Raw genomic sequence first — 25,576 nt, forward strand, 5'->3', positions numbered from 1 at the left:
ACAACTTGGAAGCAACCAAGATGTCTTTTAGTAGGTGAATGGATAAGTAAACTGTAGTATATCCAGACGGTGGAATATTCCGTGTTATAAAGAAATGATGTATCAAACCATTAACAGACATGGAGGATCTTTAAATGCATTATTACTAAGTGAAAGAGGGCGATTTGAAAAGGCCCCATACTATTTTATTCCAAGTGTATGACATTCTGGAAAAGATAAAACTATGAAGATCGTAAAAATGTTAGTGGTTGCCAGGGGTAGGAGGAAGAGAGGGATGAATATACAGAGCACAGAGGATTTTTAGGATGGTGAAACTATTCTGTTTGATACTACAGTGGTGGAAACATGTCATTATACATTTGTCAAAACTCATAGAATGTACAACACCAAGAATGAACCCTGATGTTAATTATGGACAGGGGATGATGATATGTGACAGTGTAGGTTCATCACATGTAACCGTGTACCACTGTGGTGCAGGATGTCTGTACTAGAGGGGTTTATGGATGTGTAGGGGCATGGGATATATGGAGAATCTTTGTACTTTCTGGTCAATTTTGTTGTGAACCTAAAACTGCTCAAAAAGTAAAGTTTATTAATAGAAACATATAGTCATGCATCACTTAATGACGGGGATACATTCTTGAGAAATGCATTGTTAGACAATTTTGTCCTTGTGTGGACATCTTGGAGTTTACTGATACAAACATAGATGTGTAGTAGGCTGTATGGTATAACGTGTTGTTCCTAGGCTCCAAACCTGTACAGCATGTTACTGTAGTGAATACTGTGGGCAGTTGTAACACAATGGTAAATATTTGTGTATCTTAACATCATCTAAACATAGAAAAGATAATGTGTTGCACTGTGACATTACAATGGCTAGATTTGACTAGGTGTTAGAAATTTTTCAGTTTCATTATAATCTTACGGGACCACTGTTGTATGTGCTGTCTGTTGTCGACTGAAACATCATTAGGCAGTGCATGCATCTATGTCTGAGACTTAACTGAAATATATGTGGAGTACCTACAGATGGATGGGGAAGATTTGCCAGGGGTGTATGGTTGCTGGAGCTGGCTGGTGGATACATAAAGCTTATAATAACTTTTTATATCTACTAGGGTAAGTTTCCCTACCTTATTCAAAATTATAATGGTATTTTGTTAAACTTTTTATTATGTAATATTAATATTTTAAACATACACAAGAGTAGACAAGGTAGTATAAATAATACTATGTTAATTTAGACAGTATACTTAGTGTTGGCATGAGAATAGACAAATAGATAATTTTTATAGAATAAAGTTCCCAGAATCAGTCCTTCAGAAATTTGATAGATGATAGTGTTGTCAAAATGGGAAAAGTCTGGGATAATAGACATAGAACAATGACAACATCTACATAGAAAAACTAGATTTCACTTTCATACCTGAGTAACCTGTCAACATAATGAATGGTATATTGATACTGTAGTATTCCAGTTAAGAAAGTAAAGTAGTTATGTATATGGAAAATCAACAATCTTGAGGGGTAATTTTATCCCATGAAAACGTTAAGATTTTAAAACCTGCATCACAGAATAAAGGTGAAAAATATGCACTGTAATGATAAAGCTAAACTTCTGATAGTTGTTACTTCAGAGGAAGATAGTGTATTTGTGATGTTTTACTTCCTAAAGTTAAAATGAAATTGAAGGAGATATAGCAAAATACTAAAAATTGATGAATCTAGGTGATAGGTAGTAGGTATTTGTTAATTTATAGTTGTTTCTATGCTTGAAATAGTTTATGAAGTGTTTAGTAATAACTGAGTAAGTTGTCTGAATCTTGTTTTGATACTAATTAAAATCTTCAGAAAGACTTTTTTTTGAAATTTTACGAGAGATTTGGTATTAGATATCAGTCAAATGTTAATTTTGTCTTGTGTGACAATGGCACTGTGTTTATATAAGAAAATATTCCTACTTTTAGAGATGCACATGTAGTGTGTTAGATGATGTAATATTTCTGGTGCTTACTTTAAAATACCACAGCAAACAAAAAGGATAGTTGAAATAAATGTAGCAAAATCTTGAATAACTCTCAAATCTTAGTGAAAGGTACATGAAGGATTTTTATATCATACTGTCAAGTTTTGAGTATGTTTGAAAACTTTTATGTTTACATATATAGAAGTAAAAGGAATAAATAACTTATGTTGGTAAACGTAATGTGAAATGCTTTGCTACAAAAAATTAAGTTTTTCTAACTATGTTTTTCTCTTGTGTTTTATTTTTTTCTTAAATTTTAATAGATTTGGGGGTATACATTGAATTCTGTTGCATGTGTATGTTGTATAGTTGGTTTTTTTTTTAAGGCTCAGACTTTACTACTATACAGTCTAACTTTTATAAACTTCTCTTTGTCTCCTGGGTTTTATATATATGCACAAATTATATTCATATATAAAATATGAAATATATTCATAATTCATATATATAAGTCAATCTTAACCAAGACTTCCACCAGGCTCTATGCCACTATTAAGTGCCAACAATTGATCCTTATATTTGGTATTGGTTTACAATTTTCTATTTATAATGACAACATGGCAGTGAATAGCTCTGGGTAATCAGCAATAAATCAAAAGTACCAAGGATAATTGTCATGAGGAGGTGTTAAGTACATAAACTTGAGCCTTGATAAAATTATAGTTCCCAGAAATGAATAAAGTGCCCCAGAAGTAACCCTCTTTCTTATTTTTACATTTTATGAAAGAATTTAACACTCAGAATATAGAGTTTTCACACACACACACACACTTTTTGTGGTGTCACACGTTTATACTTAGTTTCTGGGTCAGTTCTAGTCACATGCCTACCCTGACTTCCTAGGTATCTGTCTTTAAAATACTTCAGATAATTACTTTCTGTAATTAATGTTTTTGTAACTATCCCTGGCTTGCATTTCAAAATATTTCAATAGTTGTGGGAAATTGATACTGAGAGAGTGAAGATTTCTGAAATGACCTTACTTAAAATTAGCATGACTAGATGTTTCTCCTTGCGATTTACACTACCAAATTATTAATTCCTGTGATTGTTTGATAACAATGAATGTCTTCACCACTTTTAAAAGTTCTTTTCTTTTCTTTTTTTCTCTTGTGAGACAGTCTCACTCTGTTGCCGGGACTAGAGTGCCGTGGCATCAGCCTAGCTCACAGCAACCTGAAACTCCTGGGCTCAAGCAATCCTCCTGCCTGAGCCTCCCGAGTAGCTGGGGCTACAGGCATGTGCCACTATGCCCAGCTAAATTTTTCTTTCCATATATTTTTAGTTGTCCAGCTAATTTCTTTCTATTTTTTTAGTAGAGATGGGGATCTCATTCTTGCATAGGCTGGTCTTGAACTCCTGACCTTGAGCAATCCTCCTGCCTCGGCCTTCCAGAGTGCTAGGATTACAGGCGTGAGCCACCGCGTCTGGCCTAAAAGTTCTTTAATTGATATTATCTATTTGATTTTTATAGGTAATTAGATATATATGCTAAAAGTTCAAAAAATAGTTGCCAGTATCCTCGTGAGGAAACTGAGGCTTGAGGGTTTTGTGATTCCCTTGAAGTCATACAGCTGGTTAGCAGTAGAGTTAGATCTTAAATCAGTTAATTTTCATGGCCAGTTTGGTTTCGTTATTGTGCTCTGTAAAGGAAATTGATGAGTTTGCAAAGATGTAATTTTTTTGTTGTTTGTTTAAGACAGGGTCTTGCTCTGTTGCCTGGGCTAGAGTGCCATGGCGTCATCATAGCTCACTGCCACTTCAAATTCCTGGGCTCAAGCTGTCTTCCTGCCTCAGCCTCCCAAGGAGCTGGGACTATAGGCATGCACTATCACGACCAGTAAATTTTATTTTTTGAGGAGACAGGGTCTCACTGTGTTACTAAGGCTGATCTAGAACCTCCTGGCCTCAAGCAATCCTTCTGCCTTCCTTGGCTTCCGAAAGTGCTCTGCCCGGCCAAGATGAATGGTTTTCTTCATAAATATCGCACAACTTTTAAGTGCCAAAAAGATTTAAAAAATTGAGACAAAAAGCAGAGACTGTGGGAAAGTTTTGTAAGAGAAGTCAGATTTAATATCCAGAATCTATAAAATGCTTTTCCAAATCAGGAGAACAATTCGTTAGAAAGAAATGTCAGGGATATCACCAGAGAGGAAATACTGGTCACTAATAACGTGTTAATAAATGTACTCCCTATCAATAAGGAAATGTAGATTACAATGATGACTATTTTCTACCTGTGAAATTGACACAATTTCAAATAGATGGAAAATAGTGACTGTTGGTAAGTATATGAGAAAAAAGGTACACCCCTATATAGTTGATACATTCCTTTTTTTTGGAGGTCAGTTTGTCCAGACTTATGTAGTAGACACATCACGTCAAGTTAGTATTTAAGAGATGGTAAGGAGAAATTAATCCTAAGTTAAAAGAACCTGGATCTTGTAACTGCCCTGAGCTCTGGCTTTCTTTTTTCTTTTATTAAACATTTCTTGAATGTTTTCTTTGTGAGAGCTACTGTACTAAATAGCATTTCCAATAAATTATCATTACAGCAACCCTGTGAGGTGGATGTTTTTAATCCCCATTGTGCAGATGTGGAAATTTAGGCCAGAGAGATTAAATAATTTGACCAAGGTCTTTTAGCCAATGGGTGGAAGAGCCTAGATTTAGCTCTAAAACCATGATGTTAACCACTGTATTATTAGGTAATAGTAATTGATTTGTGATACTCAGCATACCTTAAGTCTCACCTGTATTAAAAGGGTGTTATTTTGTATGTTAACATTTGAAAATTTAATGCCTGGTTCCCTTATTAGAATATCAGCTTGATAAAAGTGAACCCCTCATTCATGGCAAGTCTTTTACTTTTCTCCCAGAGGATCTGAAGAGGCAAAATGCAGTGTTACAAGCTGCACAAGATGATTTGGGACACCTCCGGACACAGCTGTGGGAAGCTCAAGCAGAGATGGAGAATATTAAGGCTATTGCCACAGTGTCTGAGAATACCAAGCAGGAAGCTATAGATGAAGTGAAACGACAGTGGAGAGAAGAAGTTGCTTCACTTCAGGCTGTTATGAAAGGTAAAGACAAAGAAAGATGAGTTTTATGATTTTCTAAGATATCTGATTCTGATGATGGAGACTATTTTCAGAGGATCTTAAAATGCATCCTGAATTGGATTTGTGGCTTTTTGTATTATACTATCATCATCAAGATGTACTGTCAGATAAAAGGAAAGTCAGTGATATTCTAGATGGGTATATGGGTATATCATCTGTATCTTTAACAAATTGAATAATGGGCAGTGATAGTAAGAGTGTTCTAGTGATAATACATTAAATGAGGAACTGTAGTTCATCCTAAGGTTTAAAGCAGGGTTTAACAGTGGATTTGAGATAGGAGTCAGGCCAGTAATGTCAACGAATAAAGCTGTTTGGCACAGGGAACGTGCTGGACTGGAGGGAGCTGCCATCCAAAGGGTAAAGTGACTGTTTACACTGATTAGCTCCAGCTCATTATTGCCCTTCCAGTCTAGTGTTGCCATGTTGTTTAGATTTTTAAGAAAAATTTGTGTGTGAAATCTTCACTGCAGTCTATGGGGTAGAATGGCCTATGGGCTAGAATAGGCTTTATGGGCTGCCAGCTTGTGACCTTGGTCTAAAGGAGGAAAAATAGTTTCGTCTCTGTCTCCTTTTGGCACTAGTGCTAATTGCTTCGCACATTTCTGCGGTGATAATGAGGATGAAATGAAGTTGCCCCCTGAATCTTTGAGTTCCTGGAATTAGTTTAGTTAATATTCTAAATATGAAATAGTGATGACTTTATTTCACCCTGTGTTTGCATTTGTACTTTTTTGCTTTAGTGTTCGTTGTAAAAAGGCAGGTAAAGCCGGCCCTATGTGTGAGTATATAGCGATCACCTAGGGAATACTCTGGGCCTCATGTAACAAACCTGGCTATAGCAGCTTACCCAGATAGGGCTTCATTTTCTCACAGAACATCAAGTTCAGAGGCAGATAATCTAGGGCTGGTGACGATGATTCCACGATGTTAGCAGTGCCAGCTCCTTTAGTCATTCTGTTCCTTCAACCTTAGCATATGGTTTTCAACGTCTCGTTTGCCTTATGACTGGTATTTTTATAAATAGCTGCTCCTTCTCCAGTCTGCATCAGAAAAGCAAAAAATTTCTAGAAATCCCCAGCATATATCCTCCTCACACTTAGTTGACCAAGTATGTGATCACCCATAACTACCAGGGAAAGTGGAAAAAAATAAATTTTTTTTAACTGGGCACATTGACTTCCTAAACAAAATTGGAGTCTTATTAGCAAGGAAGAAAGAGAGGAATTAATGGGCAACGAGCAGTGTCAGTTACATAATGTTTTAAGATTATATTAAAGATAAAGCCCTTTTATAAAGATTTTATAGAATTTGTCTCAATTTAGAATATTGGGTTATAATAAAATACTCCAGAAATATATCCCTTTTCTCACACTTTCAGGTAGTTGAATTGGGGTGACATGTTCTATTTGTTTTGGGAGCCATAGTATAAGTGTCTTAGAACATAGATTTTGGATTTGGCCCTGAGTTTGAGTTCTAGCTCTCCTTCTTTCTGGTTATGAAACACTGTCCAAACTATTTAACCTTTCATAAGGTTTCCTCATTCATAAAACATGGCACAGGTTTAATGTGAAGATTAGAGTTTATGTTTTAAAGCCCTTATTTCTACACGTTATGAACTAGAAATGTTAGTTTTGGTTCTTTTTTTTTTTTTAGTGAATTAAACATTTTCCAAAAATTAGATGTAAGCTTTTTATATAACTTTAAAATTTTTAGTGTGCCAGAAAATTTTTTTATAATGCTTAGATGTGAAATGTGTGGTGATGTTTTATAGAAACAGTTCGTGACTATGAACACCAGTTCCACCTTAGGTTGGAGCAGGAGCGGACACAGTGGGCACAGTATAGAGAATCTGCAGAGAGGGAAATAGCTGATTTAAGAAGAAGGCTGTCGGAAGGTCAAGAGGAGGAAAATTTAGAAAATGAAATGAAAAAGGTATGAAGGAATGTGTTCATATGTAGAAGTATTTGAATCCAAATGCAAAGTGCTTTAACTAATATTGTGATGGTAATAGAAGTACTTTTGTGTTTTCTGTTAGAGGAATTATTTGGGCATAGACTTAACTATAGTTCTAAATAATGTCATGCGCTTCCTCCAGATATATCCATGGCTCACTCCCTCACCCTCTTCAAATCTTTGCTGGAATGTCTCCACCTCATGAGGCCTATCCTGACCACCCACCCTATTTAACAGTACAACCTGCCCCCCTTGCTCCCCTACCTACCACTACTCTACTGACCTCCCTCATTCTGCTCTAGTTTTTCTTTTTTCATTGCACATATTTCCTTATAGTACACAGAGTTCACCTATTTATTGTATACTGCCTTTTTCTCCTTGCTAGAATGTAAGCTCCATGAGGGCAGGAGCCTTTTGTGTATTCTAAATGCCTAGAATAGGGTCTTGCAGGTAAGTGCTCAGTAAATATTTGTTGAATTAATGTTGTTGCTCGATGATTGTGTCTAAACCAAAGTTTTAGAACAGATGTTAATTTTCCCCTTCTTTCTCCGTATCCTTTAGTTCCCATATGGTAAGTGTACCACATATACCATATAATGCCTCGACCCAGGGCAGCTAGACACATAGTGAGACATTCTATTAGGGAGAAAATTTAAAAAGGTTTTTAAGCAGTTTGATTGTATGAACTTTTATGTTATTTATATACATACAGGTATTTAAAATTACATGTTATATAATGTAATCTTTAGAAATGGATTTTTCTTTTCAGTTGGATTTATCATTGTCTTTGGTTCCTGATCCTTGGTCCATTCTTTAAATATATATATATTCATGATTTCTACAGTCTTCACTTTTTAACATTCTTGAAATTTTAATTTTTAAATTAAACTTTGCTTTTTAGAACAGTTTTTGATTAACAGAAAAATTGCAAAGATAGTATAGAGTTCCCAAATACTCCATGCCCAGTTTCTCCTATTATTAATATCTTATGTTACTATGGTATGTTTGTCACGGTTAATAAACCAGAATCGATTCATTATTATTAACTAAAGTCCATTTTTGTATTCAGAGTACATTAGTTTTTACCTCTAATGTCCTTTCTTTCTGCTCCAGGATACCACATTGCATTTAGTCATGTCTCCTTATCCTTCTCTCTTGGCTGGGACAGTTTCTCAGATTTTCCTCAGTTTTAATGACCTTTCTGTCATTTTTAAAGTGCTCTTTAAAAGCTTTGTTTACAGTGACATCCAGTAATTGAAATTGTGAAGTCATCTTTACATTAATAAAGAACTCAGTCAGTGGTAAATTCTTTGCTTTCTTCTTTCTTTTTTTTCTCCTGGTTTTTATCAAGTGACCTTTATAAGCAAACCAGACTAGCCTTGACTAAAGATATTTTAAGCTAACTTGTCTTTTCTAAGCAATATTTTGTTCAAAATAAAATAATGGCTTTGTAAGGACCAGAAAACAAAGTGAATCTGAATCCTTATTTTCTGAAAGATGTGTTTTTCTGAGGAAAATCCACCTCACATTTGGGCATTTATGATTTTGAAATTTTTTTAAGAGACAAGGGTCTTACTCTGTCACCCAGGCTGGAGTGCAGTGGCCCACTCATAGCTCACTGCAGCCCTGAACTCTTGGGCTCAAGCGATCCTCCCACCTCAGCCTCCTAAGTAGCTGGGACTATAGGGATGTAGCACTACCCTGGCTAAGTTTAAAATTTTTTTCTGTTTTAAAGATGAGGTCTTGCTGCGTTGCCCAGGCTGATCTCTAGCTCCTGGCCTCAAGCAATCCTCCTGCCTTGGCCTCCAAAGTGCTGGGATTACAGGAGCCACCACACCCAGCCTATATAATATTTTCCCTATTCTGAACATTTTAGGATAAGTTTGAACTCATTTAAATTCAGTGAATTAGGTTAATTTTCATTTTCAGTAGAAGGAGAAAAATCCAACTTTTTTTTCCCCCACTAACTCCCAGTACCTCAGAGAAAATCAACTTTTTGAGTCTACCTTTGTTTCTCTTGTGTGTTTGTGTATATGTATGTGTGTGTGTGTGTATATATCTCTATGAAAAATGAAAATTTAGTTTTTCACTAGTCCAGTAGTTTGTGGAAGTTGTTTTAATCCGTGTTTTTGAGAATGGAGTTTGGAAAACAATTCTGATAGTTTTTGAGGTCATTCTTTAGGTTTTTTAATTTAGATATTAAAAATAAAATAATATTTAAAGTACTCTTTAAATAATTGGGTAGAAGTCTTTTTATAGCAACGTAATTTTCTAATATTTTAGAAAACACATTGTTCTACTTTGTGTGTATAAGATATTATCAGCTCTTTCAATATTCATAAGAAATTATGGTCTAATTAACTTTGTAACCAGCAATTGTAAAAAATATTTATTATTTGTACTTCCTTTTCTATATGGGATATTTTCTTAAGTGAAAAATGAAATTTGTCCTAGTAAACCCATTTTCCTAAATTCTAAATGGAATATTTGGGAAAACTCTGATTTTGACTAGACATTCCCTATAATACATTGTTTAAAATTTAGATGTGGTTAAATTTTATGAGTGTTAATGTGGTTCCTGGTAGAAATTATTTGTTATACTAATTTTCAAAAAATAGAAGAGTTAGAGTTTCTTAGTAAAAGCAATAAATGAATAAATTGTAGCATTTAATTCTTTTTAACCATAGGCCCAAGAGGATGCTGAAAAACTTCGGTCTGTTGTGATGCCCATGGAGAAGGAAATTGCAGCCTTGAAGGATAAACTGACAGAGGCTGAAGACAAGATTAAAGAGCTGGAGGCCTCAAAGGTTGTGAAACATTGTAATCCATTTACTTTGAACCCAAGATTCTGCCATAATGCCATGAACAAAGTTAAAATCAGTAAGAGGGAAAAAACTGTAATTTAGAATATGCATCTTGAGAATCTTTCTTTTTTTAAAATGTGGAAAACTGCTTTGAGATGGTTTTGCCCTTATGGATATTTTTAATAATCACAATAATGATGCTTTTTCACAAGTGGCTGCTTTGTCATAAAGTTAGTGTTCATTTTCTTACCAAAAGGAGACCTGGTCTCATTCATTTTCTTACCAAGGAAAATAAACTGTTCAATGTTGACTTTGTTTTGTGATGCCAGCCCTAGAATTTATCTTATCTTTTAGAGATAATCTAGCTATAGGATGGCTGAATTTGTTGGCCATAAAGACACAGCAGAGGAAATACAAAGGGAATGCTGAAAATTTTAATAATTAAAAGGAAGTAGGAACAAAAACAATGAAAAAAGGTAAACAAAAGCACAAAATAGGAATTTAAAAATGAATGGGAATGTATCCATAGTCCTAATAAGTGTATACTGATACCTACTTTTAAAAGAGATTATCAGACTGGATTTTAAAAATCTAATTTTAGGGTAGGTGAGGTGGCTCACGCGTGTAATCCTAGCACTCTGGGAGGACCAGGCAGTAGGAGTGATTGAGGTTAGGAGTTTGAGACCAGCCTGAGCAAGAGCGAGACCCCCATCTCTATAAAAAAATAGAAAAATTAGCCAGGCTTGGTGATGCTTGCTTATAGTCTCAGCTACTCAGGAAACTAAAGCAGGAGGATCATTTGAGTTCAGAAATTTGAGGTTGCCGTGATCTATGATGATGCCACTGCACTCTAGAGCAAGACCCTGTCTTAAAAAAAGTAATAAAACAAAATAAATAAATAGTATGCACCAAGAAAACAGAATAATTGACTAGAAAGCCCAGAAATCATCCCACATATATGTGGGAATTTGGTATATGACAGGTGGCATTACAAATCAGGGGAGAAGAATGGATTGTTAAAAAAATTTTTTTCAAATAATTAGTTATAAGTACAGAATAAAGTCAAATTAATTTTCTACCTCACACCTTACAAAAATTAATTTCAGTGAGTTAAAAGCCTAAGAGTGAAAAGTAAATCTGTAAAATTTGTAGATGTTAAAAAAGAGATTATGTTGTTGGGGCTCAAAAAAGATTTCTTAAATAAGACATTGACTGAAAGAAAAGTTGACAAATTTTAGCTACATTAGAATATGCACTTCCTTGTTAAAAGATATTAATACTACAAAAAGTTGAAAAGAGAAGCTATAGACTGTGAGAAGATAGCTATACCTCATAGTATAACTGACAAAAAATAATATCCAGAATAATAAAAAATTGCCAAGTCTACAAGTGCCAAATGGTTCAATAAAAAAACAGGTAAAGCGTATGAGCGATCAGTTCATAGGAAACAAAATAGTCAAGCTATGTGAGTAGATATTCATCCACACTAGAAATTGGGGACATGCAAATCAAAGTGGGATGCCTTACAGGCAAGTAAGGTTGCAAGTCTTACAGGTTGCAAGTCTTACAGAACAAATTTGGCACATTCACCCCTATTAGAGTATGCAAAACTCTGTTAGGAATTCATTATTAATTAGGTGCAATGTTTATTCTACAAAGTAATAGCTGGCAGAATTAGTGGTTATTATGTACCAGCATTTTATGTCTGCCCCATTGACTGTGTTACCATCAGCTGAATTACCATCCTCTTCAGGTGTGAGGGAAAGTGCCTCACAATAGTCAGCACTTGGCCATTCTTTGTTAATCTCTTGTGGTTTACTGACAGCCTTCAATGAAGCCTCAAATGGTGGCTTAAGCAATCATTTTAGTCTCTGACTAGTACTATGTGATGGTCTAGGAGTAAAGATAACTGAAAACAGATAATCTAGCTATTTTAAGTTTGAAAAAATAGAAACATAAGAGTCATGAAAATGACCTTGAATATGAAATTAGACTTACCCTTTTGAAAAAGTTGAAAGTTAATTTAAGGGTCAGAATTTAGGATGGACAGTTTATAAGATAGAGTAAAGTCATGATGTTATAATCCTAGGTTTTCTGGGGCGGGATTGTATTTTATTTTGGTTATAACTTTCAAATATTAGGCTGTGTTGTTTTGAGTATTTTGAGTATTATGGTTAATTGCTCAAGAAAAATAAAGCATTTTTAAAAAGATGTGATTGAAAAAAGTATAATAGTGTTTCTATGCAAACTTGCCTTCAAGTTTGTGTAATTGCAGTATGAGACTATTTTTTCCATCATGACTTCCCTGTTTTTTACTGACATGAATATATATATCTGTGAAAATATCTCTTTTGTATAAATTTAAGGCATTTGGAATTACTTCACCAGAAATCAAAGAAAAGCAAACTTACACGAGTATGGTATAATTTTTATCCTGAGAAATTAAATACTGTTTTAAAAAAGCAAGACACGTGGTGTTAGGGAGTATGGGTTAAAACAAGCATATGCATGTGTTGCTCTGGCAATGCAAATTGGAACTACCTTTTTGAAAAGCAAGTTACAAAATGGTTATGTGTAATCTCAATTGTATATTTATTCTGGTGATATGATTATGGATAACATCTATTATGTTATTTTCTTAGTTTTTCTATAGGAAGTATATGTTTGTTTTATAATTAACAATTATAATGTTAATTTTTGTAGATTAAAATTTATGTAAAAGTAAATGTAAAATTTTTGAAGGCATAGCCAGAACTTACCATTACGTCTAAGATAGAAACTGTTGTAAATTTCAATGTAATAGAATTGCATCTTCATTTAGGTTAAAGAACTGAATCATTATCTGGAAGCTGAGAAATCTTGTAGGACTGATCTAGAGATGTATGTAGCTGTTTTGAATACTCAGAAATCTGTTCTACAGGAAGATGCTGAGAAACTGAGGAAAGAATTGCATGAAGGTAAATGTATGTTCTGTATATTCTTATCTCAGTCTCTAAGACAACTGTGTAAGTAAAAATTGATATTGACTAATAACAATAACAGATCCTAAAATACCAATGTGATTTGTTAGTGATTCAGTTAAGCTTTGTAATTGATTTGAATGTTCTTATGAAAAGCTGAAATTGTGAAGATGGCTAAAGATTCTTGGATTGTTAATGGTTTCTTTTACCTCCCTGACCTCAGTAATATGTTCAAAGCCATAAACTTTGGACAGAAAGACAATAAGGGTGGGAATTTCTGTTTAAACTACTTTTGCAGCCACACCCATTTTGATGGAAGTATATTAGCAAAGGTGAAAATGGGAAGGAGAGGGGGAGGGGGACGCAAAAAAAAAAAAAGAAAAAAAAAGAAAATGGGAAGGAGAGGGCAATTTATTCTGGAAACCTTAAGTAACATCCTGTTTTTAAGGGACAATTTTGATTTCACCAGTCTGGTAGCAGAGTGATATGCAAATTGTTTTCCAGGGATAGGGAAGAAGGCGCACTTTTTCCCCATTAAAATAAAAATATACTTTTAACTTCAATTCTTCTAGTGATTTTTCTATATACCTGGGGTTCTTAACCTTTTTGTGTCATGGATTTCTTTGGCAGTCTTGTGAAGCCTCCTCAGTATATTTTTAGTATATAAAATACAGTATATTTTTAGTATATAAAATATATAAGATTACAAAAGAAACCAATTATATTATAAAATAGTTATCAAGATATTAAAAATCAAGGCTGGGTGTGGTGGCTCACGCCTGTAATCTTAGCACTCTGGGAGGCCAAGGCAGGTGGATCGTTTGAGCTCAGGAGTTCGAGACCAGCCTGAGCAAGAATGAGACCCTGTCTCTACTAAAAAAAAAAAAAAAAATAGAAAGCAATTAGCTGCACAACTAAAAATATATAGAAAAAATTAGCCGGGCATGGTGGTGCATGCCTGTAGTCATAGCTACTCGGGAGGCTGAGGCAGGAGGATCACTTGAGCCCAGGAATTTTAGGTTGCTGTGAGCTAGGCTGATGCCATGGTACTCTAGCCTGGGCAACAGAGTGAAACTCTGTCTCCAAAAAAAAAAAAGATGTTAAAAATCAAACTTATATAGTAAGTATATAATATACTATTTATATATGCTAATATTACTTATATAGTAGTAAGTATATAGTAATGTGCTATTTTATTAATACATGTGCTGTTTTATCAATACATTAAATTATTGAGATATAATTCATATGCCATGAAATTACTCTTTTAAAGTGTACAATTCAGTGGTTTTTAATATAGTCACAAAATTGTGCCCCATTACCAATAATTCCAAAATATTTTCATTAACTCAAAAGGAAATCCTCTTTCCATTTGCAGCCACTCCCTATCTCTCCTCCTCTAGCCCCTGGCAACCATTAATCTTTCTATCTCTATAGACTTGTCTGTTCTGGACTTTCATATGAATGGGATTTTACAACATGTGCCATTTTGTATCTGGCTTCTCTGAAGGGTTTTAAACTGGAGAGTGATAATACCAGTTTTGCATTTTTAGAAAGTTCAATCTAATATCAGTATGGAGAATAGAATAGAGAGGGGGCAAGACTGAGGGCAGGAAGAATTAAAAAGGGGCTACTGTTGTAATTGTCTTAGTCATAAGGGCTTGATCCAAGGCACAAGTCAGAAGATAGATGTGTCATATTGCAAAGGAGGCAGAATTAGTAGGTCTCTGTCAGAGTTGAATATATGGGGATGAGGAAAAGTCAGAAGTATGAGTTGTCTTATGTTTCTGGTGTGGGTGGCTGGGTAGATAGATCATGCCACCTATTCTTTTTTTAGTAGGTGGCTGAGCTGATGAGTATTAGCAATACAGACATTTTACAAAGATTCTTTGACTTATTATGCATGAGAGGTCTAAACTAACTGGACCTAAGAAAGATTTCTGGATGACAGATTTATCAGAATGTATTAAACAAAAGTAGGAGTGGTTTCTGCACTTTTGGCCTTTAGAGCAATGTTTCCCAAGGTATATTCCCTAGAACACTTAACTATTTGAGTTACATTGTGAAAAAGGGTTTGTTTGTTTTGTCAAATAAATTTGACAAATTTATATCACCTCCCAAGAAAACATAGAGATATTTATGACCCTCAGCTCAAAGTCCTATAGTAAAGAACTCTTTAAAAATTTATTTAACCTGGGTTTTTTAAAAGTTACTGAGCACAGAAATTTTTATTTGATATGTTCCTATGAACATACTTTGGGAGACATTGTTTTAGAACGATGGTGTGGGGATAGCTGCCATTTTCGGCTAGGTTGCCTCTTGGTGTCACTTAAGGACAAAATCCCAGACACATGGACCAGTGGCCAGACCTGGGCTAGTAGCCCTGTGCTAAAGAAATTGCCTACCATTAAAATTCAGTGTTTTTGATCGGGGGGGTGGTTCCTAAACAGTTTGCCATCTCTTGGAGCAAGAGCGACAACAGCACAACCAGTTAAAACATACATGGCAGAAGGCCAATGACCAGTTTCTGGAATCTCAGCGTTTACTGATGAGAGACATGCAGCGAATGGAGATTGTGCTAACTTCAGAACAGCTCCGACAAGTCGAAGAACTGAAGAAGAAAGATCAGGTGAATAGCAGTTTTGTAGGACTTGTTTGCTTTGTTAAAAACACATCCCCTCCCCCCAACACGATTGTATTACTTTACGTATGTTAGAGATTGACTTAAGCTGAAACAAGGTGATGTGTGTCACTTTAAAAAACATAATAGCTGTGTTTGGGGGGGTTTTGTTTTTTAACTTTAGGAATGGCCTAGTTTGTGGGAAAAAACTGATCTTCATAAACTACAGGATGCAATAGTACGTATTTGTGAGAAAATCTTTCTCTGCAGTGCTGTCCAGTTCTCCATGGGCTCCTGAGTTTTGTCAGTCCAGGGCAAGGCTTTGCTGACATTGCTCTAAAAGCCTTCTTAGGAGGTGACATGATATAGATGTAGATGCTGAGTGATAGAAAAGGCAGGTATCCAGAGTGCCGCATACCCAACACCCTATTTTCTCCTAATCTTTAAAAAAACATTTTTAAGTTGTATGACTAATTCAGAAATATATTCTCATGTTAATTTTTTTTTGTTTTAAAAACAAAGTGAAATAATAAAGTAATCAAGTAAAAATACCCCTTGACATCTACACCTCCTCTTTCCAGAAGTAACTGCTTTTACCAGTTTGGTAGGGAATCTTCCAGAACAGTTCTATGTGTTTATGAGTGTATGTTTAGGGTGGTTGCCTCCTACCCCTATATAACTATAGCTAACATGCTGTAAGTAATTATTCTATAGTTTATTTTTGCCATAAGCATTATCCTGAATATATTTTCATATCAGAGTTCTATCACATTCTTATTAATTGGTAGCATAATTGATTTAATCCTTCTTGTCATGGAGATCTAGGTGGTTCCCCTCCCTGCCCTTCTTTTTGTCATCTCAAATAGTATAACAGCTAATATCCTCAACCATGTTGCATATGTGGGCCAATATTACCCTGGGATAGCTACATAAAAGTGTTTACTGTCTTTCTAGGTATTTTAAATAATATTTCAAATTGCCTTACATAACTTATGTTAGATTTTGTTTTTCAGAAGTTTCTTCTTTTTTAAGTTCTTTTTTGTCTCTTAGTTCTGACTCATTCATCTTGTGTGTAGACACAGTCAACGTAAGGATTCATATTGTAAAGTACAGATATTGGCTGGGTGCAGTGGCTCAGGCCTGTAATCCTAGCACTCTGGGAGCTGAGGCAGGAGGATTGCTTGAGGTCAGGAATCTGAGACCAGCCTGGGCAAGAGCATGACCCCGTCTCTAGTACTAAAAATAGAAAAATTAGGTGGGCATTATGGCACGTGCCTATAGTCCCAGCTACTCAGGAGGCTGAGGCAAGAGGATCGCTTGAGCCCAGGAGTTTGAGGTTGCTGTGAGCTATGATGATGCCACTGCACTCCACCCAGGGCGACAGAACAAGACTCTTGTCTCGAAAAAAAGTACAGATCTTATCATGCCTCCCCTGCTGCCCATTAAAGTAGTCTAAACTTTACAAAGATGGTCTTTTATGGTCTTTATGAACATTTATTGAGCTCTTTCTATGTGGTAGCATTGTGCTGATGTTTTATATATAAAGTTTTATCTCAAGTGGTTCTCAAAAAGCAAAACTCTCCATATGAGGTAGGGACTACAGTTGCACAGATACTGTGTTATAGATTAGGAAACAGGCTGAGGGGTTAATGGCACATCTGAGGTTTGAGCCAAATCTGATTCCAGAGTCAAAGTACTTAATCACCACCCCGTTCTCCATGTCCCTCACTTCTCATGCGTCTACTGATTTTTCATTCATATCAGATTACTCAGTATTTCTCCCACTGGCCTGCTTTCCCATGCCTTTGTCTTTTGTATGTGCTTCCTTTCTCCCTGGAACCCTTGCCTGTCTCCTCTCACACAACTGGCAAACTTAACTTCCTGGTCCTTAAAGAGACAGCTGAAGTGTTACCTCCTTTGGGCCCCTGTTGCTGGCTCGCTCAGATGAAATCAGTCATTGTTTTTCTCCTTCTATAGAACCTGGAACATATACTTGTATTGTGATTATTTGTGTGTTTGTCTCTCCTCATTAGACTGTTTTGGGGAGCATTGAAAGTATTTTATTCATCTTTGAATTATTATATCAACTTTAATCATTCCTTTTGTATTTCATGTAAAGTTGTACTTATTTCATTTTCTTTTTTTTTTTTGGAGACAGGGTCTCGCTCTGTTGCCCAGGCTAGAGTACAGTGGCATCATAGCTCACTGCAACCTCAAACTCCTGGGTTAAAGCAGTCTTTCTGTCTCAGCCTCTCAAGTGGCTGGGACTGTAGACATGTGCCACCATACCTGGGTAACTTTTTTACTTTTGTAGAGATGGGGTCTCTCTCTTCTTAGTCTGGTCTTGAACTCCTGGCCTCAAGCAATCTTCCCACCTTGGCCTCCCAAACTGTTAGGATTGCAGGCATGAGCCGTGGAGCTCGGCCTATGCTTTTTTCTAATGGATAGATAATGTTATAGCTTTTTCTTATTTGTTTTCTACAATAAACAGAAGGAATGTTCTATGTAAATTTTCCCTTCTTAGATCAGTTGAAGGAGGGAGGTTTTGCTTTCTTTTGTTTTGCCACTTTCACACAGTATACTTTTCTTGGAAGCTGCTTCCTGATTTCTTCTTTATACCAGGGTTCCTACTTTGCGCTCATGGCATTAAAATATGTTTTCATGACCAGAGGCCCTTAGATTTGATTACAAAACAAATAAGCTTAAGTGTCCAGTTTTCTCTAATCATAAAACGCAAAACAGAGTTTTGAGTGGTTAAAGGACTATATGACTTATTAAGTACATTACCTGGATAATATATATGTTTTTTTTTCTTCTTAACCTTTAGGAAGATGATGAACAACAGAGACTCAGTAAGAGAAAGGATCATAAAAAAACAGATGTTGAGGAAGAAGTAAAAATACCCGTAGTGTGTGCTTTAACTCAAGAAGAATCTTCAGCCCAGTTATCAAATGAAGAGGTATAGTGAATCTGTAATTAAGATCATTATATATGCAGTGTCACCATTTTGAGCTTATTCATAATCATCAGTTAATTCTTCATATGGGAAGTGTATAACTACTGGAAACTATATAAAATGACAATATTTGTTTTTAGTTGTTTTTATGGCATTGTAGGTAGCACTATTTGAAACGTGTTTCAGTTTCATTCGCTGTCTGAAATAATGAGATGTTCTTTTTTCCAATGGTTCCAAAATTTAATACATTAAAAGAAATCTTTAAATAATTCTGCAAAATCTTTTTTGATGTGAACTATGCATGTTGCTAATACTTTGAGCTTTTCATTTAAAAGAGATTATCTAAAATGTTGAAACATTGTACTTCCTATAGCACATAGATGAGTATTAAACTGATATTAGGTCTGAAGCCCTGAGAACCTGTGAGTGATGTTTGGCAGATTGTGATGAGGCAGGGTAAAACATTTCAGGTATTGGGAATGGGTAAAGTGGAGAGACTGAAAGTGTAAGGTGGTGTTCCTAGTGGCCTCATCACCTCTCACCCATAATGTGGCCAGGGCCTCCTCATCTGGTGTCCTGTCTTTAGCCTGTCCTGCTCCATTGCACCCTCAGCATTATTGTCACATTCATTTTCTCAAGTGTAGCTGCAGTAAGGCCATTCCTCTACTCAAAAATCACTACTGACTTCCATGCCTACATAATTATGTACAAATTCCTCAGTCAGACAATTGAGGCCCTATGTGGATTCCATTTTAGCCACATTGCTCATCATCTTGTGCTAGGCTCTCCACCTCCTTTGTTGGTCCCTTCATTTGGAATGCTTGCTTCCCACTGCATTTCTGAGTGTTGAAATCCTTCTACTCATCCTTCAGAGCTCATGCTGTTACCTTGTTTTCAGTGAAGGAAATGCTGCTTTTATAGCCTTTAGGATAAAAACTAAGGTCCCTAGCTTGGTGTACAAGGGCTTTCACACTTGAGTGGCCCTTCTAGTCTCACCCACTGCTCTCTACTTCTCTACAGCCAGACCTGACTACTTACTGTCCATATTTTTGTGTCTTGTTTGTACTGTCCCTGCTCTTTAGAAGTTCATGCTCACTTCCCCACCCCCACCTCCTTTCCTGTCCTGGTGAATGAGTTTCAGTTAAATTGAATAGGGTCTTTTCTTCACTTGCAAAGGTATTACATTTTTGTATGCTTTGCAGATTTACTCTGAACCATATATAATATATTTCCCGGTGGCTTATATTTCCATGTTTATGGATAATTTGACATTAAAGAAAACTTGAAAAAAAAATCCTAGTAGTCACTGAAAAGTTCTGCATGTTGTAGTTGTTTTTGTACCTTCTTTGTTTTGGGACATACACTAATGACCACTTGGCCTAATTCTGCCGCTCATATTTTCAATCGTTAGACTCCCAGGACAATGCCTCAATTTTTGGGTACAGCTAACTATTACATGGTTTTTGCAACATACAATCATCTACCCATGAATGTTTGAAAAGCAGGAAAACAGAAAAGGGAGATTTGTTATGTTTTACAGAGAAGTATTTTTCTTATTTCTGATTCTGTGTTAACAGATCTGCTGACTTTCAGATCTGATAGTTTGCAATTTGAATGTTGGATATAGTTGCTTTGCACTGAGAATCATGACACTTTAGCTATTGGTTTAAAGTTAATATGGAATGCTTGGATAGTTATATTTATTGCTAAAGATGTTTGAAATTTATAGGACCACATATCTTCTTTAACTTGATACTTAGAATATGCTTTTCTCACTACAAAAGTAATATATGTTCATTGTGGAAAATTTGGAAAGTATAGAAAACATCATACAAGATAAAAATAACTGGTAGATAATCCTACCACCCAGAGATAACTACCACTGAAATTTTGGTATGTCTCTTTCTTCTTCCCCTCCTTCTTCTATCTTCTTTTCCAAAGATAACATATGTGTTTCTATTTGTACTTTTTAAACATAATCCAGATTGTCACTATATAATGTTTTTTTTTTTTGGATTTTTTTTTTTTTTTGAGACAGAGTCTCACTGTGTTGCCTGGGCTAGAGTGAGTGCATTGACGTCAGCCTAGCTCACAGCAACCTCAAACTCCTGGGCTTAAGTGATCCTACTGCCTGAGCCTCCCCAGTAGCTGGGACTACAGGCATGCGCCACCATGCCTGGCTAATTTTTTCTCTATATATATTTTAGTTGGCCAGATAATTTCTTTCTATTTTTAGTAGAGACGGGGGTCTCACTCTTGCTGAGGCTGGTCTCGAACTCCTGACCTCGAGCAATCCACCCGCCTCGGCCTCCCAGAGTGCTAGGATTACAGGCGTGAGGCACCGCGCCCGGCCTATATAATGTTTTATGTACAATTTTTCCCCTCCTAAATCTACTTTAAGGTTTTGCACACAATTAAATGTTCTTCCCCAAAATGGCATTTAATGGCTGACGGAATTTCAGCATATAAATGTGCCATAATTTCTTTAGCCAACTCCCTACTAACTGATTTGTGCCCAGGTTTTAGTTTATCAAGGTGACTGAGTGATGACACAGGTCAATGCCATTGGAAAAAGTTGTATGTTAGTGGGAGTTCCCCTGGAAACAGAGGTACATGCCACACAGGGCCATATGGGGAAGCACCAGAACTGGACAAGAGGTAGAAGCAGGAGCCAGGGAAAGCATGGGCCACAGCTGTCATTGGGATTTCCCTGAGAAAAGCAAAGCAGGACAGAGTAAACAGTTTAGGACTGTCCAGTGTAGTAATTCTGGCAGGGTTTGGGGCATAAGGTCTGTCCTTAGTTGTTTGGCATCTGGCCCTTGGGTGGTTTAGGATAGGGGAAATACTGACTTGGAGTGAGAGTTAGGCAAAGAAGGTGGTTGGGGATATGAGCTTGGGATTGGTTGATTTGCATATGTATATCTGTAGGAATTAGCCCTGCTAGACACAGTTTCTTCCTAACCAGCAAGGCCCCCAAGAAGTCTAAACATTCTGAAATATAGAAAATAAACAGCATGATTAATACACTCATAGTCAAGTTGGTTTCATTTTTTACTATAAAATTTTCATTATTATATGTCACAATGCTATTATATAATTTTTCCTTTTTCAGAAATCATCATGGATGTATCTTTTTTTTTTAAGTATACATTCTTAGGAAAACAACTGCTGAATTCAAAGACGTAAACATTTTTAAGGTATTAGGACATATTGTTGAATCATATTTCAGAAACACCATAATAGTTTATACTCATGCTAGGTATATGTGTTTGTTGCACTCTTGCCAATATAATGGTCTGGTGTTTTATAAGTGGCCCTCACAACTTTTCTGTCCCTGTCTGCCCCCTGTCACATAGCACTATATGTGGTAGCAATATGTGGTAGGTTTATTTGTAAGCTAACAGAGTAGGTTCTTATCTCAGTTTTTGTTGGGATACTTATTTGGGACCTTTGCCATAGTCAGCATAATACATACCAGGTTTGTATTCTCAGCTATCTGAGTTTCACATGAGTAAAACTCCTTTAAAGGCAAGAAATGCAGGAGTTAACATAAAAGTTGTCAACTTTTTATCATACCAAGAATATTTTTAAAGCATTTTTTAAAAAGTGAACTGGATTCCACAGTCTCCTCTGGTTCATAAAAGAAAGGGCATTTAACAACAAAAAGTAGAAAGTATATTATCTTAAAGGATAGTCCTTTAAATTTAATAAATTTACTTTCAAGAAAAACTTATTACATTTTCCTTGTTTTTCTTGTTTCCTTACTAACTGTGCAGCTGCATCATGTAATAGCACTGGTTTGCTTTTTGTCTTTGGGAATGTGCTGTACCATATGTTTTTTAAAAAATTCTGATGAAGTTCACATAAAATAAATTAACCAGAATACAATTCAGTGGCATTTAGTATAGGCACAGTGTTATGCAACCATCACCTCTGTCTAATTTGAAAACATTTTCATCACTCCCAAAGGAGATCCTCATAGCCATTAAAGATTCCTTTCCCATTTTCCCCTCTCTCTAGCCTCTGGAAGTCACTAGTTGGCTTTATGTCTCTGTGGATGTACCTGTTCTGGACATTTCATATGGATGGAATCTTTATGATGTGTGACCTTTTTGTCTTCTCACTTAGTGTACCACATTTAATGTGTTGATTACACCTTGCTTGCAATTTGGTTTCCAGAATACCACATTCTTCTCGTTTCTCTTGTGCTACTCTGGCCACTTCTTTGCCCATCCCCCAAATGTTAGTATTTCTCAGGGTTCCACTCTCAGCCCTCTTATCCTACACACTCATGCTAGGTCTTCTAATTTACTGTTGTGACTTTAATGATCACTATATGATGGTTATTCCCAAGTGTCTATCTAAAGACTTCTGTGTCCCTTTAATAGGTGGACATTTCCACTTGAATATACAAAAGGCATTTCATGCTTGACATACCCACCACTGAATTGCAGGTGACCTTCCCCAACTCCTCATATCTGGGCTAAATTCCTGTCCTTGAGCTCCTAGAGCATTCACTACATAGTTCTAGCCTATCATTTTTCCAAATATAGTATTGTAATAGCCTGCTTACTTGTTTATCTTTTTTATGAGACTATGCTCATCTTGAGGTCAGGGATTGTGTGTCTTGCTCACAGTTGTATCCTGAGGGGCTGGTTTAGTGCCCAACATATAGAAGATAGTCAATAAATGTTTGTTCAGTGATTATATGTAGGTAGCACATTAATGATTACCATGTGTAATGACTGGCAAAATATATTTATTATATAGTAGATTTTTACTTTGAACATACAGAGAATTGTCTAACTTGGCAATATATATTTTGACATTTCAGGAGCATTTAGATAGTGCGCATGGCTCAGTCCATTCTTTAGATGCAGACTTACTGTTGCCATCTGGAGATCCATTCAGTAAATCGGAGAATGACATGTTTAAAGATGGACTCAGGAGAGCACAGTCTACAGACAGCTTGGGAACCTCGGGCTCATTGCAATCCAAAGCTTTAGGCTATAACTACAAAGCAAAATCTGCTGGAAACCTGGACGAGTCAGAATTTGGACCACTGGTGGGAGCAGATTCAGTGTCTGAGAACTTTGATACTGCCTCACTTGGGTCACTCCAGATGCCAAGTGGCTTTATGTTAACCAAAGATCAGGAAAGAGCAATTAAGGCAATGACACCAGAACAAGAAGAGACAGCGTCCCTCCTGTCCAGTGTTACCCAGGGTATGGAGAGTGCTTATGTGTCCCCCAGTGGTTACCGCTTAGTTAGTGAGACAGAATGGAATCTCCTGCAGAAGGAGGTAAGTTATCTTTCTCTTTTCCTCTTGCTCGCTCTAAGGCATACTGGGTAGTTCTGGGATTTGTTGTTCATTCAGCAGTTGGTGTCTGGAGGCACCTGTTGACAGCAAGTGGATGTTCACCTATGTCATCTGACCCTTGTCATAGTCTGCATTGGTTATTGTGACAGAGATTGTAATGAGCCAGTGGCATCGAGTGTGAACTTCTCCACCTGATGTTACACATCTGAAGTTGAAGCAGCCTGCCTGACTAGCATTGATGAGTTTTTCAGTAGTCTGAATTTGGTTTGCTTTGCCGTTTTCTATGATCTCCATGCATTCCAGGATTTACACCCTTTCATCTTTCCTTTAGATTTAAAGTGCAAATGCTTGTCAGCTGTTGATGCTAAGAGTGAGTCTGAGGAGGGGTTGGAAAATATAGGAGAGAAAAGAAGGCAGTCTTCAGTGAAGTTAATTGTCCTTGTAGAACGTGTAAACTTAGAAGAAAAATTAGGAGATATAAGCTTAAATATGTATTTGCATAATGCTTTACAGATTACAAAGCCCTTTCCCATACCTGACCTCTTTGAGCTTCATGATCATAATGAAGCAATCAGGGCATGAGTATCCCCAATTCAGAGATGAGGAAACTGGCTCAGAAAGATCAAGTGAGTTGCTTGAGTGTTCTCCTTGACTTAGTGGCAAAACCTGACTTCCAGTTAGCTTTCCTTTACTCAGGGCTGCTTCTCTTTAAAGAAGCTGTTGGTCAGTAAGTGGAATAGGTTACTAAGTCAGAAGGAAAGTATTCTAAAACAAAAACAAAAAAAACTGTTCTCATCAGTCTTATCTACAACATATGTGAGAAGGTGATACTTAATAGTTTCATACCTATTTTGTAATTGGGGCTAGTAAAATTGTGAATTGGCACTGGTTTTGTTTTTTCCTTCTCATTGGTCAGGTAGTATTAATACAAGTTTTGAGTGCCACAGTGTAAAACCCTTTGCTCGCTTTGTGCTTTCTTTAAGTGTGGTGTTTTGTGGCCATTAGCCTCTTGGTGATAAGTTGCGTCCCTTGTCTTTCTATCATACTTGTACTGGATTTCATGACTTTTAATCTACCCTAATATTATAACTTTTCACCTTAAGTCCTTGAAGAAATTGTTTACTCCTTGATCTACTTTGAGTAACATCGGTAAGACTATGCATGTGTACCTCTAGTATGTGATGTAGAATTATTAATATTTTGTTCTGCATGATAAGAGGTAATTTTGGTGCCCTTTAGGTGCATAATGCTGGAAATAAACTTGGTAGACGTTGTGATATGTGTTCCAATTACGAAAAACAGTTACAAGGAATTCAGATTCAGGAGGCTGAAACCAGAGACCAGGTGAGTTTCTTTTTGATATGCCAAATTGGTGATCTGTTGTACTTTTCATTGGAGATGCAGAATCAATTGCCTTCCCATCCACATTTGCATTAGGAAAACATATCCATCATCTTCTCTTCTGAATTTTTTTGTGGAAAAAAAGTTATGAAATAATCTGCTACGTGCAGTGGCAGTTGCATTTGCAATGGGTGCTCGCTAGGACTCTGTTCTTGTGTGTCTGGGCTCTGCTAACTTGCGTCAGCACACAGGGAAGCCGGCGCCTAAAGGAGCACAGTTTCATTTCTCCCACCCTTCCCCTTCTGCCCAAGGTCCAAAAGTGCCGTTGTCATGATTTTATACACATGGAAAGTACTTTATGATATGGAGATTTGAGGAGATAAGAGGTTGACTATTGCCTCTAATAGAATAAAAGCTTCATTGAATGTTGTATTAATCAGTATTTGGAATCTTTGTAGTTTATTG

The 25,576-nt window shown here is 36.3% G+C and overlaps 1 protein-coding gene across 2 annotated transcripts in view; it reads left to right on the top strand.

The window, feature by feature from the left end:
• The window catches only part of RABEP1 (rabaptin, RAB GTPase binding effector protein 1), a 90,819-nt gene that overhangs the window by 42,776 nt on the left and 22,467 nt on the right, over nucleotides 1-25,576 (top strand). The window contains exons 3-10 of one of the 2 annotated variants that reach the window (XM_045569989.1): nucleotides 4,912-5,115; nucleotides 6,929-7,089; nucleotides 9,798-9,917; nucleotides 12,736-12,871; nucleotides 15,325-15,503; nucleotides 18,322-18,453; nucleotides 23,285-23,752; nucleotides 25,010-25,114. In XM_045569989.1, coding sequence (XP_045425945.1) covers nucleotides 4,912-5,115; nucleotides 6,929-7,089; nucleotides 9,798-9,917; nucleotides 12,736-12,871; nucleotides 15,325-15,503; nucleotides 18,322-18,453; nucleotides 23,285-23,752; nucleotides 25,010-25,114 — 1,505 coding nt within the window. Of the gene's footprint in view, nucleotides 1-4,911; nucleotides 5,116-6,928; nucleotides 7,090-9,797; nucleotides 9,918-12,735; nucleotides 12,872-15,324; nucleotides 15,504-18,321; nucleotides 18,454-23,284; nucleotides 23,753-25,009; nucleotides 25,119-25,576 lie in introns of both variants that reach the window. The other variant, XM_045569990.1, reaches the window with a different exon arrangement.

Source organism: Lemur catta, chromosome 15 (genome assembly GCF_020740605.2).
Source record: "Lemur catta isolate mLemCat1 chromosome 15, mLemCat1.pri, whole genome shotgun sequence".
In the NCBI taxonomy this organism is placed as follows: Eukaryota; Metazoa; Chordata; class Mammalia; order Primates; family Lemuridae; genus Lemur; species Lemur catta.